The sequence below is a fragment of the Haliotis cracherodii genome, unplaced genomic scaffold (genome assembly GCF_022045235.1).
Source record: "Haliotis cracherodii isolate W230 unplaced genomic scaffold, xgHalCrac1.p SCAF_21, whole genome shotgun sequence".
In the NCBI taxonomy this organism is placed as follows: Eukaryota; Metazoa; Mollusca; class Gastropoda; order Lepetellida; family Haliotidae; genus Haliotis; species Haliotis cracherodii.
Window position 1 is genome coordinate 6,937,741 of NW_027266277.1, and position 22,681 is coordinate 6,960,421.

At 36.1% G+C, this 22,681-nt stretch overlaps 2 protein-coding genes across 2 annotated transcripts in view; both read right to left on the reverse strand.

The window, feature by feature from the left end:
• The window catches only part of LOC139470768 (aromatic-L-amino-acid decarboxylase-like), a 134,610-nt gene that overhangs the window by 81,970 nt on the left and 29,959 nt on the right, over positions 1-22,681 (reverse strand). The gene's annotated exons all lie outside the window — the stretch shown is intronic.
• LOC139470769 (cholecystokinin receptor type A-like) lies at positions 412-21,550 on the reverse strand. Its single transcript, XM_071253056.1, has 2 exons — positions 21,511-21,550; positions 412-2,381 (listed from the first exon to the last, which is right to left on the reverse strand). The coding sequence occupies exon 2, from the start codon at positions 2,326-2,328 to the stop codon at positions 1,108-1,110; it is 1,221 nt and encodes a 406-aa protein (XP_071109157.1). The 5' UTR covers positions 2,329-2,381; positions 21,511-21,550; the 3' UTR covers positions 412-1,107.

Genomic DNA, 22,681 nt, shown 5'->3' on the forward strand with positions numbered 1-22,681 from the left:
AAAAGATAACTTTATTAGTATATAGCAATACATGCTGACTGAATTGGTTTACAGAAAATGAATGTAATTAATTGAATAGTTTAAATAACAAAACTGGATACTTATATATTTGAACGAGCATTTTGGCTTATTACAGTTATAAAACATATTTGCTTTAATTGCCCATTTAAGCAGAAAAAAATCTTCTTAAATGTTCATGAAATTTGAGGAAGTTGATTTAACTTTATAAACATAGTTTTCACTGTAAATTGTTCACTTCAAAATCGTATTTAGAAATATACATTTGGGAATAGAAGATGAACAGCTGAGATAAATCACGTTACATTATGTTTTCAACAAATAATTGTAATATTGTTTTGATATATCAAAGAAGCCTTATGCTTTCATGAACAGCAATATGCGAGTGCTACTGTAACTTTTATTACTATTGGACTCGAAAAAAATAGAGTTATCGTTTTTGTTTGAAGTCGTTCTGATGTCACTGCGCCAACATGAAATCCTTCCCATTCGACCTATCCCGGAATGCTCCTTGGTTTCAGGTGTCCTATGGAGTTTTATTTATAAATAAATGATTATTAGTGATGTTGGAAATAGTGTATTCAGGGACATAAAGTATTCCTATAAATTATATAGCACATAAATATTTGTTAACTATCATTAGAATTAAAAATTAGTCAGCTGTAAGTTAGCACTTGTTGGCACGATATCGGCTCGACATCGGCTCGATGTCGGCTCGAATCCGTTAACTGATGATGACATTCCTCCGACGTTGGCCCTTCCTCTTTCCCGGCCGACACTTATCCACAGGACCACAGAGGCGGTATCAGCAAACGCATTCAGGGGAATTATAAGTGCAATTACTATTGTAATGACACATTAATTTGTTATGTCCATGGCAACGAGGTGAACATTTTGATTGACCTTAAAATTCAAAGGCGGGATAGTGACTATAATTAAATTATGAAATTCCAAGAATAACCAACATAGGCAATACAAGATGTCCCTGAAAGAAATGTGTATAGTAGAAAAACGACTACATGATTTACAATACACTGTTCATAAGTTCAAAACTTTGTCAACAGGTACAAGTATATGTCACCGAGAGCGTCATATGTCTTTACATCTCATGCAGCTGATCAAATCTTTAAGTTCACGCCGGAATGCTGGATTCATAAAGGCGTAAATGATAGGATTCGAAACATTATATGCAAAGTAAAGGTAAAACACAATGGGATTGAAAGGCACCACTCTGTGCGCCATCAGCCAAGACGGCAGGAATGCTATAATGAACGCAAGTGTTACCACAAACAACATTAACGCCGTTCTAATATTAGCTAGCCAGTATTTTTCTTTAATGCACCCGTCCATGTCCAGCATGGTCTTTTTGCTCTCTCTTCTCGTGACCGAGTTTCGTGAGCTTCCGTTTGCCATCGTTAAGTGAGTCTCGGTCATTGACGTTTCTCTATACAGAGACAGTTGGGTTTTACGTCTTTGTCTCATCTTTTTAGATCTCCTCTCAAGAACCGATTTGTAGATGAGAATGTAAAGTACAAACACAACAATAAAAGCAACTAGAAACATTCCAGCATAAAGCTTCTGGTACGTTTTTCGAAACGTTCTGGTAAAAATAAGTTGGTTTGGATTGCAAACACCGATGTAATCAACGAATTGCCATAAGGGAACATCATCGGTGCAATTTATGCTATTTTCGGCTATTTCGGTACAATTGGCGTGCTCTGGTTTGTTGATACACAGATGTGTGTCTTTGGCATTGGTCCCATTTAAACTTGTCATTGATGTAGAATTGCGATCGAATAATTGTGCTTCGTCAATCTTTGTACTGTATTGATACACGCCATAAGCTAATGCGGTGATGATTCCAAGAATCATTGAAAAAACAATCAACGAAAAAAGTATAAGTTTGGCTCTTCTCGTATCCAACACATGCCAGTGGGGATGGCAAATGCATATATATCTATCCACCGCAATCGCGACCATGATGAAAGCCGAGAATGGCACATTGGACGTTATCAAAAACAAATACAATTTGCACAAAATATCGTACTTGATTTCATAGTCCAGATATTCAACAGTCATTGTATATGGCATAACAATAATGCAAACACTCAAATCGGTTCCTGCTAAAGAGATTATAAAGATTGTTGAAGGCAGCTTGTTCCGCTTTCTTGTATAAACATACAAAACCAAAGCATTGCCGGTTGTACCCAGCAAACTGAAGAATGCCAGCAGTCCGATTATAGTCTCCACTGGCCTCACTGGGTAACCTGTAAGCACCGGCAATGTTTCGTTGCATGCAATAGTTTCCATTTCAGACTCCTGTCTTCACGCTCCTCTTTGTAACATATCTCACAACGGGACCTCTGCAAAAGAGACCTGACAATTAGAAAGCACATATTTTTGCGTTTGAAATATCAACAGAAAAAAGTCTGCAATAGTGCTTCTTTACCACAGCCTCATAAGTTAATTAGTTCGTCAGATGTCTTCTATTGAATTCAGGTAAGGATTATACACGCGAAACTGTAAAAAAAATATTAATGAAACTATTTAATCACATTTGGGTTAAACGTATGTCTTTGGTTTGAGCAAGCTAAGATAACTTGTATCAGACAGACGGACAGACTGATTAATTTAGAATTCTAGGTCTTGAGGCCGCAGTAGATTCGGTGGATTTCAACAGTGTCATGTTACAGATCGCCATGTAAACACAGTTACACATGATATTTATGCAACATGTCTTGACTTAACCATGCTAAACTCAGCGGGGCGGTCGGGTAGCCTAGTGGTTAGACCCGGGTTCGATTCCCGACATGGGTACAATGTGTGAAGCCCATTTCTGGTGTCCCCTGCCGTGATATTGCTGGAATATTGTTCAAAAGCGGCGTTAAACCATACTCACTCGCTCACTTAAACTCAGTTAAAACAATATATTTTTGTTTTACACTTTTCAAAGAAACGCACAGGTAGTATGTAGTTCATTGAACCTGACTAAACAAAAAATTCGGTCAAAACGCAGCCATTGTCGATTTGCAATGTCTTAAACGGCATAGTTTTCACACTAGTTCAAAAAAGTCCAGGAGGAAAACAGTAAAGCAAAATGCACGCGCAAGTTATGGCACTCGCAAGTTATGGCACTCGTTATTCGTGGCTATAAAAAGGCAAGCATAAGCCTATAATTTGTCAATCAATTGTCAACATTTTTCAAGTTCGAAAATGCCGAGACACGATAGGAGGTATCCAAAGAGGGGAATCGCAGTCTTCTGTTGCACGCCACGTCTACGTCCACCACAGCACCATTTGGCGCCTTTGTGACCGATACACACTGTTCAATTTTACTGCAGGCCGTCCGAGAACCGACCGACCAAGAGTTACCTCCCCTGCACAGGATCGCTCCATGCGACTGTTCCACCAACGTCATCGCAAAGTCACAGCTACGGAGACATGCAGGACGCATTCCTGGTTTGAGGAGGATATCGGACCAGACTGTCAGGAACCATCTCAGCGATGGAACCTCCAGATCTCAACCCAATCGAACACCTCTGGGATGAACTAGATCGACGTGTACGTCAACGTCAGAACACGCCGCAGACATTCCCACAACTGGCCAACGCGTTTCAAGCAACATGTGACTATCGAGCTCCAAATTTTCATATTTGTATCTATGATATCAAAATAAATATATCGACTTCCGGTTTGGCGATGGCAGCGTGAGGACGCAATCGGCGGGGGCTCTAATCAAAACCCAACATTATCCAAAACATCATGGCCTCTAAGTGCAAATCAATGAAGGGATCACCAAAAACTAAGAGTGAAGAATCTGTTGGGGGCACTATTGGCCAGTATTTACAGTCAGCAATACCGGAGGGCCAAGAAACTGTTTCGATGCCAGATTCCGCTCCATCATCGCACACACGACGTGTTGATAACAAATGGAAGGATTTCATTCGAAGTGAACTGAAACTCATTACGGATAAAATATGATGTAGAATTGATACCGTCACGGCGGAATTATGTGAATTATCGAAAAGAGTTGATGGTGTGGAGTTGGCGACAGATTTTCGACTCGACTCGACGGAAGTCAGTATGAAAGACCAAATCAACATGCTGAAAAAGAAACTTTTAGAAGCAGAAATTTACTCGAGAAAATCTAATTTTCTAGTCTATGGAGTGCCAAATACAATCACTACACTAGAATCGCCGGAATTGTCGGGGGATATTCAAAGACAAACTAGACTTGGATGAACAGACTGTAGAAAACATGATGTTTGTGAACATACATCGTCTACCGAAATTCCACGAAAGTGACAAACCAAATCCAATCATTATTAAGTTTGTTCTTGTGCAGGATCGGGAAGCTATTATCAAGGCTACTTTCGCCAGAGGAAAACGCCTATCAGAGGCTGGTCTTTCGATCAGAGCGGATCTACCAGTTAGACTTGAAGAAACTGCGAGGAAGATTACTACAAAAATCAGCGATCATTCGTAAAAACTACAATCTACAGACTCGTGATCGCGTGAAGGGGACGGATGTTATTCTTTACTACAGAAAAGATATCGGGTCAGATTGGAAAACTCTAGGGGAATATCAGGATCCTGTTCTCACATGAACGTTAACAACGTTAATGAATATTAATCTATTGGACTTTTTGGATTCTAAGAATATTCAGTGATTGCGAAAATGGTGAAATGTGTTATTTTATTTGACCTACATTCCACTCGTTCAAAAGTTTCTTCTACGTCTTTTTTCACGTAGTATGGACGGTTCGAATGGATTATGTCTTGTGTTTCATTCAAGGACAATTCGGGAAATTCATATATTATTTGGTAAGTGCGCCAATAATGACTTTATTGTAACTACTTCTTATGATCTACCAACAAATGGGGTTGTGGCTGTATTTTTAATAGAGGAGAGGCAATTTTATTTAATAGAAATGTGGATTATAAAATACATAATTCTCATACAGATGACAATGGGAATTTGCTTATTTTAGATATTACAATTTGTGATAGACGTTTAACATTAGTGAATATGTATGGCCCAAATACAGATTCTCCTGATTTCTTTGAGCATGTTAAAGTCATGGCTAAGAATATTGGTAATGAGGATTATATTTTCTCTGCTGATTGGAACCTAATCTTAAATAGCACCTTTGATGTAGATAATTATGTTAACATCAATAATCCTAAAGCTAGAGAAAAGGTTTTAGAACTTATTGGAGATTAAATTTAGTAGATGTCTGGAGTGATTTCAACCCTGACAAATTTACTTGGCGCAAAATGTCTCCACTAAAGCAAGCAAGATTGGATTATTTTTTTTATCTCTGAATCTTTATACCCTTTTACAACTAATGCTAGGATTAAAACAGGATATAGAACTGATCACTCTATTATTGATATTGATATTTCATTCAAAGATACTTAAAAACGTTCTACTTATTGGAAATTTAATACATCATTACTGATGGACAAAAACTATGTAAAGGAAGTCAAAGAAACTATTTTGAAAATAAAAACTTAATATGCTTTGGACTATCAAGGTGATATTGTTGATATAGAAAACCACTTACTTCAATTTAACATTAATGATCAATTATTTTTTGAAACATTATTAATGGAATTGAGGAGTAAAACAATTTCCTATTCAACTTTCAAGAAAAAGGAAAGAATTGAAAAAGAAAAGAATTTATTAGATGAAATTGAATCTATTGAGAACTCGCCCACTATTACTTAAATTGTTAGAGGAAAAAAGAAATGAGTTAGAAGATATAAGGAAACATAAAATGGCAGGTAAAGCTATTAGATCTAGAACTAAATGGATAATGGAAGGTGAAAAATTAGTAGTTATTTTTGCAATTTGGAAAAACGAAATTTTGTAAGCAAGTCAATGACTAACCTGGAACTAAAACGGATAGTACTGAAATAATTATTGAAGCTGCAAACTTTTATGAAAATTTATATAGTAGCAGAGAAGATTGCATACATGATATTGATCTAGGCTCTATTCTTGACAAAAATACTTTACCAATTTTAGACAAATCGGCTAATAAAGATTTGGAGAATATGATTACTTTAGAAGAATTAGCTATAGCATTAAAAAACATGCCAAATCAAATACGCCCAGGTTCAGATGGATTTCCTTCAGAATTCTACAAGTTCTTTTGGAAAGATATAGGACAATTTTAATTGAGATCTCTAAATAATTATAGCTTAAAGACAGGAGAATTGTCAGTTACTCTAAAACAGGCGGTTGTTGTTTGTATCCCAAAGGGTGACAAACCAAAACGTTTTTGACAAATTTGAGACCTATTTCATTACTTAATGTTTCTTATAAATTAGCCTCATCATGTATTGCAAATAGAATTAAAGCAAAACTTCCATTTATTATTAATGAAGACCAAACTGGCTTTATGTCTGGCCGTTATATTGGGGATAACATACGTTTGATATATGATATGTAATCGTATACTGAAAAGAAAAAAATACCTGGGTTACTTCTTTTGATTGACTTTGAAAAAGCCTTTGATTCTATTGCTTGGCCTTTCATTGACAAATGTTTGAAATTTTGGGGTTTTGGAGATAATTTAAGGAAATATATTTCTACTTTTTATGTTAATATTAAGAGTGCTATGTCTAAAAATGGTAACATGTCCTCTTGGTTTAAAATTCAGATAGGTTGCAGACAGGGTGACCCATTGTCTCCTTATATATTTATTTTATGTGCAGAAATATTGTCGAATTTGATTCGCTCTAATGCTAATATCAAAGGTATTTTTATTGAAGACAAAGAATTTTTGATGTGATGATACTGAATTGCTTTTAGATGGTAGTCAGTCCTCTTTTGAAGCTAGTATTGAAACACTTAATTTATTTTTGAAATATTTCTGGTCTGAAAAATAATTATGATAAATCTCAGGCAATTTGGATTGGTTCCAAAAGAGGTTGTAAAGATAAGTACATGGAGAATTGTCCAATAAGCTGGAACCCAGAGGTATTTAGAATTTTAGGTATTAAATTCTCAGTTGATTTGAAAAAAATGTCAGACTTAAATTTTAAAGATAAGTTGTATGAATTGAAAGTAATAATTCAGAAATGGATGAAAAGAATTATTACACCAATTGGTAGAATTGTAGTTATAAAATCTTTACTTGTATCCAAGCTTACCTATTTGTTGTTATCATTGCCAGATCCCTCCGAAAAATTTCTTAAAACATTAAATGACATGCTCTTTAAGTTTTTTGTGGAACGGAAAGACTGATAAAGTTAAAACACTAAAAGTATGTCAACCTGTTGAACAGGGAGGGTTAGGTATGATTAATATATTTTTGTATTCAAAATCTATTAAGATTACTTGGATAAGGCGGTTATTATGTGGAGATATCAAAAGGTGGAAAGACATCCACAAGTCTGCATTTCCTTTTGTTAATGAACTCGAAGAGTTTGGATCTTGTTTTATAGAAAAGAAGCTGTGTTTGTTTTATAAAATATTTTGGAAAAACTGTTATGAAGCTTTTGTAGATTTTGATAAGAAGATTGTACCAGATACTTTCAGCAGTTTTTAGCTGAACCTATTTTTTTCAATCGCAACATCAAAGTTAATAAATTACCAATATTCTTGAAAGATTTGGTTGATAAAGGTATCACCCAAATAGCAGACATTGTAAATCATAATCATGAATTCATATCTTTTGAAGAATTTAAAGACATGTACAAGATAAAATCAACTTTCTTGGCTTTTTTTTTCTTGGATATTTGACCAGTTTGAATTTGACTAAACTCCCTACTGACTCTGTAGAAGAACATCGCTGTGCTATTAAAAAGATCTTCTCTAAAAGTACAGGCTCTAAATATATTTATAATATTCTTGTATTTGTTGATATAAAAACACGAGGCCAGGAAAAGTGGGAGTTACAGTTTGGAAAATTGAATTGGAATATTATTTGTATTAAGCCTTTTAAAGCAACACAAGAGGTGAAATTGCGTTGGTTTCAGTATCGAATCATACATAGAATACTTGCAACTAATTCTTTGTTGTTTAAGATGAATATTTCTGATACCACACTTTGTTCTTTTTGCAAATGTTATGATGAAACTATAGTACACATTTTTTTGGGAATGTGAACTTGTACAAGTATTTTGGAAAACCTTCTTAGATTGGATAAATAAATGTAACCATATACATCATATGAAATTAAGTGCTGAACGTGTATTGTGTTAATGAAAATATTGTTACTGAAAAAGTTTTTGATCTTCTTATTTTAATGGCTAAATCTTTTATATATTTCTGTAGATTAAAAAAAACAAATCTTTGCTTCGCAATATTTCAAAAAGATGTTTGTCTGAGATACAAAATTGAGAAGAATATAGCCTTTTTAAATGGTAATGTCGCAACATTTTACAAATCATGGATCTTTTATCACATATTGTTTGAAGAAGCAGAACAGCAATAACATATGTATCTCTTTCTCATATTTGTTTCTTGCCAGGATCAGTGTTTGAATAATATTTTGAATGCTTGACTGTGTGAATGTTTGGTTATATTTCTTAAAAATCACCTTGGCACCATTGCCAATACTTGTATCTAATTTTTCCCAAATGTAGACATACAGTGTCTTCAGAATGTGAGGGTGACCATTGCCCTGGATGTCCATCCTCCTCATGTAACAGGGAAAAGGTGAAATAACAATGTATAAAAAAAAATTAAAAATAAATTTAAAAATATATCGACTTTATTAGGTACAATAAATTTACTAAAAATCTACCTGTGCGTTTCTTTTTTGAAGAGTGAATGTCCACATTAATTCCACAGATTTCCTCATGTTTGCAAAGTCATAATAATACTTTGGAATACATATTTCTGTTATTTGTTGGTAATGTGGACACAATAAGAGTATATGATGCTCATCTTTTGAGTTTGCATTACAATTTGAAAATATAGCTAAAGACTATGCTTCTGTAAATCATTTGTTCGTAACTTGCAGGCACTGATATTTATTAAATATGATTTACATAGTGGCAAAGTTTTATATTCTTTATGGTGCCATGTAAAAACCACACATGTGAAAATCCGCAACATTCTAAGTTGTGAGACCCAATTTAGATCATTTAATTTATCATATTGTTTTAAGCATTAGATAACATCGTCTGGCGTACATACTATTGTCAAATCATAATAACTTTATCCAATATCTTAACAACAGAAATAGGCTACCGTCCACAATCAGACAAAGCTCTCTCTTGTAAGGAGGCTCTATATTCCACAACAAATATGAATTTTCAAAATTGATTTGGAACCTTTTCTACCTATTTCCTTGAATAAAAGACACTGATTCCCAAACAGTAAAGTAAAATTGGTTTAACTGTCAAATAATACAAAAGGTGTTTGTGGACTGTTTATGGATATTTTTAAAGATATACATAAATCTTTTTAATGTACATAATGTTTTTTCCGCTTGTTTAGCTAATGTGGTACAAGCCTGAGTGACAATAATTCTACATTAAATCATTATTCCCAAATACTTATAATAGGACACTAATTCAACATTACAACCATAATTAAAACATGAGAGTGTACAACCATTTTCTAACACAATTATTATTGTTTTATTTATATTAACTGATAGTTTCCATTTAGCACAATATCTGCTCAATATATATATTTTACTTTGTAAGGTAACAATACTACTATCTCCAAACATGATGAAATCGTCCGCATCTAATAATATAAAAATAGCCTCAAAATCATAATCTATCAATGTGCCATGTTCATAATGTTCTTGTAATACACAATAACTCGTTATCATACGTCACAAATAGAAGGGACGACAACGTGCACCCTTGACGGACAGCTGAAGTGTAAATAAATTCAGTACTTTTGTCAACATTAAATTTTAATGATCAAGATCAAATGCGTTTTTGAAACTTTTGCTACCTGCATGGACCCAGCAGGATTAACACCATCCCTTTAGTCGCTGGCGATTGTACGTACGTTTAGCCACACTTAAAATGACAAACATTTTACGTTTAAAAGCGTAGTAGATGTAAATATTTTTTTAATGACATGGACTTACGATATCCTCTCAGGGGGGACAATAATTTCATTCTACTAATTTTAACAAAATTTATGATACAATTCTGATTCTTAAAAAACTTAAATGAGAACAAATATTATTAAAAAGATCTTTTATAGATGAAACCTTGAAATATTTATCCCTTGTGAACAAAAATCAACATAGTTGATCAGGACATGCTAGCCGGTGATTCTCTCATCACAAGGGATGCAGAACTGAGGATCCTCACCTTTCAATAGATATTCATTGGTGTAACGGCATGAGATCTCTTATGCAAAATCTAACGACTGGTTCGTAATCACTGTACGGAATGAGAAGTGGCGTCACAGATCTGTTGAGTGCTGCTTTAGTTAGCATCAGCATCAGCCATTGTGTTACCAATGATTCCAACATGGCTGGGTAACCAACAAAAAACGAGGTCATATTGGCCAGTAGCAGGTTTATTATAAAATCGAACAATTTGGATTAAAAGTAGATGCTTACATGTTATAGTCCGAAACTAATATAAATTGTTTATCCTTAGATTGTTATGTTGTAGTCGTGAAGACATAGTCCTAGATTCAATGACGGTTACGGTTACGCTGGCAACCATCCTTGGATCCATCTGTAAAAATCCATAGATGATGGAGCTATAATCCAGTTTAGAGTGGATAAGTGCTCTGTACAGTTGGAGGAGGGTTTTCTGAATCCCATCCCACTTTTAATTTGAAACAACTTTCAGAATATCAAGGGCCTTCAGGCATATATTTTTCAAATATATATTGTGTGGTAAAAAGGTCAGATGGTGGAAAAAGTCAAGCAAATAATTTGGGGATTTAAAAAATTCACATGGTATTAATTCTACTTGTCTCAAATACCTTTTGTGAATATGTTGTTATATGGTTGTGGATTTTATCGTTTGACAGTGATTGTAGCTGTTGGCAATCGACAGACGCCCATTGTAATGTGTTTGACCAGTGATCGGATGTCAGGAAGTTACGATATTTAGATGCTTGTGTCTGGTATAATTGAAAATATTGAGAATTGAGCCTGAACATGACAAATTGAGATTAGAAGCTGAGAAGTTAGGAAAGGAAAAGAAGAGAGGGAATTTCGGATTAAGCAATTAGAAATTAAAGCTGATAAAGAAATTTAGCTGAAGCAATATGATTTACAGAATGTCCTCTCTCATCGTACCCCAACAGGTGATGAATTGTTTGATCTTTTCTAGCAGATAAGATTTCTTCCGCCCTTCTCTGAATGTGATGTTGAGAAGCTTTTCCTACATTTTGAAAAAGTGGCTAACAGTTACAAAAGCTGCAAGAAAGGGACCATGCTGCTGCAAAAAGTGTTTGAGGGAAAAGCTCAGAAAGTTTACTTACCGCCTTACCGCTATTGATAGGAGTGCTGATTATCAGGTTGTTACAGCTGAAGTTTTGAATAATTATGAAATGGTTCCTGAAGCTTACAGGCAAACGTTTAGGTCAGAAAAGGAATGGTTCTACTTTTCTTGATACAAGGGAGACGGAAACAGTGATAGGTGGTGAAGTTCAAAGAGGGTCAATGGTGATAATTTGAGGCAGTTTGTTTTGATGTAGGATTTTAAGCAGTGTGTTTCAACGGGCATATCTCGATGAGCAGAAAATTACACAAGGATGCTACTTTGGCTGATGATTATTCGGTAATTCACAGGGTTAGGTTTAAGCAGTCAGGATTTACAGGCAGACGTTCGCAGGCTTACAAATCAGGTAAAGATAGTTCATCTAATCTAGTTCTCACAAATCTGGTTCTGAGTTTGTTGACAAAAAGTCAAGTTCTACCCTGTGAGGGATACTGGTGAACTTCAAACTCTGATTATGGACTGCATTTTGCCACTTTCGGAGGTGTCATCTGAGACCCCTGAGACTTTGTTAGAGGGATTTTGTGGTTTTACCATAGCACCTCTGCAATTGGTGAATTTGAATACAGATTTGGTTTCTGGATTGGTCAGGTTGGAGTGGTAGAAACTCTAACTGTTAAAGGTGTAGACTTGCTTATTTGGCAATATTTTGGCAGGGGGAAGATGTTTGTCTTGAGCCTAGCACTTTGGAAAGTATTGAAAATCTTGAGAAAGAATTTCAAGGTATTTCTCTTCGTGTGTTTGCACTCTTATGGGTCATTCTCTTGACCTGAGTACTCAAAAATCTGACAGTTTGGCTTTTGAGGAACCAGTTCTAGGTAGGGAGCAGTTAGTTAAGTTACAGGAGGAAGACCCATAACTTAAAGTTCTTGCCAAAAGGGCACTCTCATCAGAAGGAGCTGACAATATTCCAGTTTGCTATCATTTCAAGGATGGAGGCTACCAGATGTGCCTGCTGATAATAAATGGAACGTTTTCTATCAAAATGTTCTTCCAAATTGGTATCAAAAGCATGTTTTAAGTTTGGCTCATGAACCTTCTTTGGTAGATCATTTGGGTGTGAACAATACATGTGACAAAACAAATTCCCATTTCATTTGACGTAATTTGCGGCATGATGTGGCTAAATTTTGCAAAATATACCATGTGTGTCAACTGAGTCCCTAGGTTTTAGTCCTTTTGACCTTGTCTTTGGCCATACTGTTTAAGGACATTTAAAACATTAGCTTAAAGATAGGTCTAAAATGAGTCCAGGCTTTCAAAAGTTAAGTTGTTGGGGATAACTTCAAGGAATCCCAGGACAAAATGAATGTACAATATGACAAAAAGTCTAAACAGAGAATTTTCAGTCCTGGCGATAAAGTCTTAGTGTTTTCGCCAATCCCTGGTCAAGCATTACATGCTAGGTACCACGTTCCGTATGCTATTGGCGAAATGTCAATGATACTGACTATGTTTTACGACCAGACCATCATAAAAAAAGATACAGCTTTGTCATATCAATATGATTAGAAAGTATCATGAAGGAAATGACAATGTACCTATTCAGTGTGTTGCCACTATTTCACATTGTGATACTAATGAGAATTGTGACTTTGTTGAGTTTGATGGCATTGCTGACTATGCAAGCCCTAAGCTTAATAATTCTGAAGTATTAGTTAACTTGGATGCTAAGTTAAGTCATTTGTCATCTGAGCTGAAGTCCCAAGTATCTTAAAGTACTCATGGAAATTGAAAAAAACTGTTTTGCTGGATTTAATAATCGACACAAAGCATTACGTAGATGTAAATACGAAATAGCAAAACAACTGGAAAAGTACTAGTCTGGATTTGCTACTTTTATCTCAGTGCTCAATACAAAATGTACTTTATAGGAGGTAATTTGTAGGCACTTTCAACATTCCAAAATAAAACTAAGTCCAAATTGAAATGGCACAAACAGGCTGTAGGCATTATGCAAATTAGTCTGGAAAAAAGTTATCAAAACAACAATAAAAATAACAGCTATGTTTATGTACATAATAATAATGACATGTAAGTTGTTGTTTGATAAGGGAATATGTTACTTTTATGTTCTGATATTTTGACGATGATTCACTATCCCACAAGGCCACTCACAAATCACTAACCACTGACAAATCACATGCACGTGGGTTTCATGCACCTGTTTTCACCTGTCGTCAAGGTGTCATAGGTCATGGACATTCACCTTGATCTACTGACACCTTGATATGCTGAGTTTCACAATAGTCTATTACGTTCATATTTTTACACACTTTTACGTGTAAAAAGACATAAAAACCTTTGATACGCTGTATTTGTGACAAGGCCCAATTAGTACTTATTGAGTTGTTTGAATATTTATATATTTTGTATATTAACTGCATTTATTTAAAATCTGAGATGAAAAAACAGGTTTTTTTCATTTCCATGAGTACTTTAGTTAGTTAATTAAAGAATTTGCTCACTAAGTCTTGTTTAGTGATATGCCCTGTCGTACAGATTTTGTATGACACGATCTAGATGTAGGTGACGCTGTGAAATAACATACGTACCGGATGAATCTAGTCAAGCTTGAAGCTCTGAAGAAGGAGATTTAATACATGCTGGACAATGACATTATTGAACCAAGTCATTGTGACTGAAGTTCACCTGATGGTAGTTAAAGATGTTCTACGGACATGAAACGTGTGAACGCTGTTTCTAAAATTGACTCTTTTCCAATACATAGAATCGATGACTGCATCGACAGAATCGGTAAAGCTAAGTACCTAAGGGTAGCTAAGGGGTATTGGCGGGTTCCACTGACTGAGCGTGTCATGCAAGTATCTGCTTTTGTGGACTTCACCATTACGAAGTGATGCCATTTGGGTTCAAGTACGCTTTAGTCACCTTCCAGCATCACATCAATGACATTACAGCCAATCTTGAGGCTGTCAAAGCCTACGTTGACAATGTCATCAGTCATTCCATGAAGTGGGATAACCGCTGGAAGAGGACTTCAAGAGACTCACTGAAGCCAAGTTGACTGTAAATTTACAAGAAAAGTGAATTTTCACAGGCACATGTACATTTTTCAGGTCGTGTCATTGGCCAAGGTCAGGGACAGCCCGTACAAGCAAAGGTGGAGGCTATTTCAAAATTCCACAAAACATAAAAGAAACTTCTCTCTTTGTATTGCCGGTTACTACTGTAAATGTTGTCAAAATTTCTCACATTTGGTAGCCCCTCTCACTGCTGGCAAAAGAAGGTGAAATTTGTTTGGGACAGCAATGGTCTGGCTGCTTTTAAGAAAATTAAAGCTATTCTCATGAATCCTCCTGTTCTCTATGCACCAGCCTTTGAAAACTCTTTCAAATTGGCAGTGGATGCTAGTGACATTGGTGCTGCAGCAGTCCTGTTGCAGGAAGATGCATCATGTTTTGATCATCTTGTTATTATTCACAAAAATTGAACAGACATCAGAGACATTTTTCCACCATTGATAAGGAAACTCTTTCTCTATTGTCAGCTTTGCAATAATTTGACGTGTACTTGGGAACTACTTTGTTTCCTAAGTGTACTCTGGTCACAATCCATTAACGTTTCCTTTCGACTAACTTAGACAGAGTTACTGCCCCTGTTTTACGGAGCTTCATTTGCCTTATTGTGAGAGAGGGTACTAAACTTGTGAAATCAACTCCTCCTACAGTTTCCAAAGAATATTCTGACACTCTACACACAAGATGTTGACATGATGATGATACGCATATCGCAGTCCCGTTTCATTTCAACTAATTTTGACAGAGTTACTGCCCCTGTTTAAAGGAACTTCATTTGACTCGTTAAAAAATTTCATGCGGGGGATGCTGTGCTCTCAGAGCACTCTTGTTGTACTTTTATTAGCAAAGAAAGTTCTCACTTTGTTCAAACTTTCTTTCTCTGAACGGCCGGGGTGAGTGTTATTTGGTAGTGTATTTTATTGTTTAACAGACATTGTACCTGTGTTGCATTGTTTCTGTTGGGATTCGGTAGACCCTCATTGCATTGTGATTGGACAGTGATCAGTCATCAGGAAGTTACTACATTTAGGTGCTAGTTTGGTGTATAAACTTTCGATCCGGTATACTGTGGATAGTGACAGCATATGATGGAAACTTTTTAATATTCTAGTGTCTATGGACTGGTGAGGGCTCTGTGTGGAACTTTCCTGTGGCAGGGAACAATAACAATATATGTCCGTGGGGACCTGGGGAAGATAAATGTGAGAAGAATGTGTCCTAAGGACCCCATTGCTGGTCGTAAAAGGCGGCCAAAATAGGTAGTCTGTTTGGCTTGCGACCCTGTGTCGGCAGAGGAAGTGAGTGGTTTTTGAGTGCAACGGAGCCGGCAACTTCGACTCTAACTTTTCCTGGACGGGCGGAAGAATGAGCCCGATTCTATCAATCGGCTGGTCATGTCATGCCCTGTGCATACAATATTTCACAGAAAAGTTTTGGTTTATTTTACATATAAACCTATTTGAAAGGTCTAATATTTATGTATTGATCTATAAAACTTGCTTAGAGCCCTGACCTCCGACATCGCCAATTAATTGTCATGGGCCAAACCAGCCTGTCCCTTAATTTGGTAGATAGTTAAAGCTTTTTACATCGTATTTGATGGAGTATAAACATCCCTTTATCCTCGGTCTTTGCAGCTTGGAAATCCGCTGCAGTATAAGACTGTCCTTGTATATACTCCAGGGGGGGGGTTGCTGAATATTTTTCCTTTCGACGTGGCTTCCCAACACCCTGCTTCAAAAAGAAGATGCATATATACTGACAATACCTCATCTAACGAGGGCACGACCAATCGATCCGACTATTGGCCACGTTTCTTGGTAATCGAAGCTTCAGACAAAGAACCAATAAAATTGAATCCATTTGCTATCTCCAAAGGTGTCACTGGTGTCTGCGGAGAGGTTACAAATGTCACAAAGCTTCTTTAGGGCTCTCTTGTTTGTAGAATGTCCACGGAGACAACAATCTGTTAATCTGCTCAAATTAAGATAGTTTGTTATAAACAAGGTAGTTGTCTCAGGGCACAAGACACTGAACTCATGTAAGGGCATTGTTTGTGACAGAGCACCTTGTCTGTCCGACATAGCCGAAGATGACATTGCCAAGGAACGTAACCAATATAAAAAAAATTAATAGCATTTTTATGAAAGCTCTTGCAATGTATATGTCTCGAGAATAACGTCCATTGTTACTTTAAATGAAGGAAAACCTTTTTTAAGCTATTTCGAGACTCGAACGTCGTCGTCGGTGAAATGTAAACAATGACACACATCCTATTTTCAACAGTGATATGTGCGTTAATATTTCGTGTCACCTCACCGTTGTCACGAAATCGTATACATAATACATGGAAGTAACCGTTAGCATCTTCATTTTAGCAAATTTGATGAAGCAATCAAATGTCGCCGATTATGCCCCGTTTTCTCCCATTGTGAAATGGTAGTTTAGCGGAATTATTGAACGCTCAGTATCCGTAATAATGGTGTCTGTCATTAGTTGTGATTTTTGGCCTCTGGATTTTTTTCATATGAAAAACGATTAATTTGACATTTGTTTTCTTATTAATTAATTGAAATTAATCATAAATATATCTAATAATTTTGGAAATCTATCGGATTAATTTAATCCTCGTGTTTCTGAACTAGATCTATGTGTGTGCTTGTTAAAATGTCGGGTCTGAGTGGGATAATAATATAGATTAGGATCATAATTAATTGGGTACAGTGGCATACACATGAGTATTCTATATGATGCTATACAGCCACTAGGGAATCAGGTACAGAACAACATAAAGAAGTGTGCATACAATTGTTATTGAAAAATAGTTATGATTATAATAATCATGTTAGATGAAATATCTGTGTACGAAATTTTCTGACAGAAGTAATAGTTCACATACATTTAATATGATGTCATCATTTATTCAGCCAGTGGATAAAATGATGCATTGCTTCACACTCTTATGCTTTAACAGTACTGCTTCCATACCTGGATCAACAGACAAGTGGTGATTTTGCTTTGAATTCTGGAGAACTTGTTGATCAGTTTTGCATTGTAAATTGCATTCTAACAAGTTCCGAAACAGATTATGTTAATTTTTGTTTTTGCTTTTATTCAGGACATCATGTTCATCAGCTTTGCATTTTTTCGATTGTTCAATTTGTAGTAAATAAAAACAAGATGGAATTTTCTAAGATGTCTGATTGTTGAAAACCCTTTGGAGTTAAATTACCATTATTTTTAATTTGCATGAAAGTTATTTGGTTATTTGTTACTTGCATGTGTGTTCCTGAGAATGCGTTATTTGAATTTTGATAATAAATCATATGTATCATCATAACTTGGTGACAACCCCCCACCCCAAATATCATGTTTATGACAATAGGCAGATGGGAACATTATTAAATTGTAACAACTGCTTAGCTTTTTACCAAATATGTCTTTGATAACTACAGCCCTTGAAAGTGTGTGTGCTTCACACATAGTTTCCTGTGGTTTTCTTAACAAAATCAGTGGCCACTTTCAGGACAAACTGGGTGTCTGGATCTCATCAAACATGGTATTGGTATCTAGTAGAATTTCATGGCATAGTGATTTTCCATATCAACAAGAAAACCTGTCAATGGTGTAATTTATGATAAAGTTTTCTATAACCTCATGCTTAAGGGTCTTCAGTTGATTAATTGCCACACCATGATTACTGTTACATTTTTATTTTCTGCATCCTGTGACAAAGAGAATACACATGGATCTGTATGCCACTGTACCAAATTATTTCAGAATAATGAACATATTCTTAATTATAATGCCATTCACACCCAACATTTTTACAGGCACTAACATAGTTAAAAAAACACTAGATTGGAATTATTCAATTATTTTTCCAAAAGTATTAGATCTATTTATGATTAATTTCATTGTGTAATAAGAAAACAAATGCCAGATAAATGGCTTTTCATGTGAATAAAATCCAGAGGCCAAATGTCAGAACCAATGACAGACCCTATCATTAAGTACCATTATTACGGATCAAAAGTGTTTTGTTCTAGTTATTATACGGGGCGCTAACTCCGCCGAACCCACCAGTTTACAATGGGAGATAACGGGGCATAATCGGCGACATTTGCGTAAAAAGAAGATGCTAACGGTATTTCATTGACATGGTCGTTTACTTCCACGTATAATGTATACGATTTCGTGATAACAGTGAGCTGACACGAAATATTAACGCACATAACACTGCTGAAAATGTGTGTGTATGTCATTGGGTACATTTCACCGATGTGACGACCACTTTCAAGTCTCGAAACAGCTTAAATATTGGTTTCCTTCACTAAAAGTAACAATGGACGTTATTCTCGTGACAAATACATTGCAAAAACATTCATGAAAATGCTAAGAAAAAGATTTAACTACCCGTTCTAGAGTTTTTTCTATAGTACATTGTACATGGTGTGTCCGCCATGTTTGTTCGTCTAGTGGAGGCGGCCATTGCTGAGTCAGTGTAGCGCCAGCGCAGCATACCCACCGAACCAGGCTGACCAACACCCACCTCTTCACCTTCTCTCGGACGTCTATCCCTCAATCGATTAAGGCAGGTTACTGTAGCATTTGAGTGGAAGTGTATCTCCCCAATCCAATCCGATGCTACACCTGTCAAGCCTATGGACATGGATCCAAGTCCTGCCATGCCTCTGCTGTTTGTTACCACTGCGGTAACAAGCACGAGGCCACTGACTGCAGGGAGGATGTGCAAACTGCAGCTGGCCTCTCCCTCATCCTGCCCGGTGTGGAAACATGAATCCCAAGTTATAAAAATAAAAACTGAACAGAATCTCTCTCACCATGAAGCAAAAAGAAGGTTGTAGGTCTTACCACAACCACTTATTCTCTCTCTTACTCTGCTGCTGTCTCTCGTCCTCCTGTCACCACTGCCTCTATCGACTGCCAGATTGAACCTAAAATGGGTCAAGTCTGTCCAGCCACTTCCAACTGCTTCAGTCCAAAAACCAGCTGTAACACCTTCGTCTGTGACTCCTCCAAAACAAATAACTGTCACAAATGTCTCAGACTTCCAAACTAGTTACTGAGCCAGAAACAAGGAAAAAGAAAAGGATTATTGTAAAAGAAGCAGCAAAAAAAACAGCTGCAAACACTGAAGGCCGAATAAGCGAATAATTAAGAATATTGTACGATACGCAAAATCTGAACTGCTATACATTCTAGTTAAAAGGCATATTAATGCAGATTACGAAACAGATTACAATTTTATCTATCATAATTATTGCGTAACATCAAAATTGTAAGTCCACGTCCGATTTAGTTTCTAAACTGTCTTCCTTGCAATGATAGACCAATATTATGTTGTTATTATTGTCATATCAATATGTTATATCGCTCCCCTCTGCCGTCGACAGAAAATTATTCGAAAATCACCGGGTGTTCAATCCATTACGAAAATATTCGGATGTAGACTTTCAATTTTGATGTTATGCACCGGCTGCAATCACGGAAAAATACAAAACACAGAGTGAAGACTGCTACCCAGGTCAATAAAAAGTAAAAAGGTGAAAATAGAAATTAAAATATGTAAAAAAATGAATCTCTAATTTGAATCTATTTCGGAATTGCCTTGATGATAGCTGACCAACTTTTGCATATTTTCTTTGATGTTTGACATACTGTATGTGCTTCAAGTTTCAGCCATGATAGATAAAATTGTAATCTGTTTCGAAATTATCTGCAAACTCGATAAAATGAGATAGTTTTTACACAGATTTTTTAGAGTCGTGTAAATAATTCTAGAAAATTAATTTAGATCTTTAAACAGGATTGTAATAGTATTGAGGGATAACGATGCATGTGGAGTTGTTTGTTTATCGCCGTTACCATGATCTATTTGATGATGTCATAATTCAGATTGTATTAATTTGTAATCAATTTTTCGAAAGTTGATAATGTTTAGAAATTAATGTACTTTCTTTTCATCAAGTAACAAAATGCTATGATCGAATATGAAAAAATGATAAAATGATAAAGAATATATCGGACTGCATGCCGCTCGTCGTCGTGAAGTGCCAAACGTCAAAAATGAGTTTCAGGTAATTGTTCTGGCGATGTTCTCTGTGTGAGGTTAATAAACTACTACTAAAGATTTTGATATTTTGCAAGCTGAGCATTTATGCATATCACACGTAACTTAAAGCCTACTCGTTAAACAGTGCTTCAGAGTTTCGTTTGGGGGTGTCTTTTGACTATGCGCCTGTCGAGTTGGTTCGACTGCTTTAAGTATCACCAGCTTAAGAGCTGTAGGAGGGCAAAATGAAAATAGTAGATTTACATGCATAAGAAAAGCAATGTCTTTTAATGCATCCGCAAAGGTTTTCTGACAAAATACCATACATATGCTTACGTCGTATTAAAGGAATGTCACAATTCTACTGACCTTGTACCTCCTCAGGAGAAGTACAAATCTGCCATATTTGTTCTACACCACACTACACTTCTCCTTGCATTTTAGGTTTCAAATTGTAAGTATACTGTGAAGGTAATCGAGAAGACATGTGTTGTTATTCTGTGAGATGACTCATAGCATGATAAATGATAATGGACGTGTTGGAAGCGAAATGACTCGACTATCTGTATTTAATCTCTGTACATGACACAAATTCCAAGGACGCGGATAATTTTGAAATCATGCCAAGTTTTCAACTACAAATAAACACTGATCGATTGCAAGTCGCTACAAGTCTCGCATTGACATGATCATTATCTGGCTATATTTCACAAACTACCATCATGCTTGAGGGTGTTTCTTATCGCTGACTCTTATTGCATTATCTTTACGTCAACCACGAAGCTTTGACCTTGAGCTCTCAATCTTGTTCACCAAAATGCTAGACAGCTGAATTCCTTGCTTGCAATGTCACAATTGAGAGGAACAATACCGCAAGCTTCTTGGTTTGTCAAGGAAATATGTGCATAGATATCAATTTTGATCTCATACCTGCCGCTATTCTGTGTTGTGACGTGACTTCTTCCGTCTGTATGGGAGAAACAAAAAAGGCAGGGCAGATAATGCTCAGTTTTCCGAAACTCTATAGTTTCCAAATACAACGCGATGTGGAATAAATGAGTGATATGATGTATGGTGTGTAATAGAGATCAGCATTTCCGAATAACCAGGAACATCCTTCAGGCTCCCTCACTGTGGACATATACGTTTCTGTTGATGTTTATAAATTCTCATTTGGGGAAAATATTTATAGATATAACTTCCAACCTACTTACCGTTCGGAATAGCCTAATCTTTTTCTCAATATTGGCAAAATTTATAAATACAACTTCATTTGAGACTTATATCTATGTACATGTATCAAAGGTTGTAATATATTTATCAAACCTGAACCTGAGCTTGCTTAATTTAATTACATACATACCTTGAAAAAACCCAAACTTGATGTAACAAGGTCAAGCTCAGTACTTACACCTTATCGTGCTTATGCCACATAATCATTGGCATTATTTGACGTAAATAATTTTGCCTGACGGGGTATCCAAAAAGTGTTATAACAAAAAGGTGGCACGTTCATTCGCCTCTCGCGCTTAATCATGAACTCCAACGCTTTGGGTGTCAAGTGTTCAGCAACAATATTATTCTAAAACCTAAGCTCTAACGCTTCCATGTGACTGTAGAGCCAAGGATAAGGGAAATATAGCCTATTAAAGCGGGAACTCTTTCTTCTCCCGGGCCACTCACTTACCATTTACATGACCCCGCGACCTCGGCTCGGTTTTAGCGATTAGCTCTAGTGTCAGGGACGTGTTTTTTGTTGTTTTTCTGCGACCCTTTCAGCGTGAAACACTGATTCGTGATCTCAATTACACCGTTTTTTAACCACCTGTAACTCTGAAACTAGTGATCCGATTACGACTAAACTATGTGTGTAGACAAAGATTGTCGACATGAATCCTGAGAAGCAGCCTCTTTTTAACATATCATGCCCCACCAGAGCATTCATTGACAGTGAGACTTGGCACTTTTTAGTATCTAAAGAAGCCAGTCAATATTGAAATGCATCCACAAATACTATGTGTGATTTCCATGTGCTCTAAGTAGACCAAACTGTGATCTAACATGGCTTGAAAATGTTATTTTGTGGCACGACAATGCTATT

Excerpts from the sequence above, each read along its gene's own strand:
- LOC139470769 (XM_071253056.1), bottom strand. The coding sequence starts at position 2,328 with ATGGAAACTATTGCATGCAACGAAACATTGCCGGTGCTTACAGGTTAC.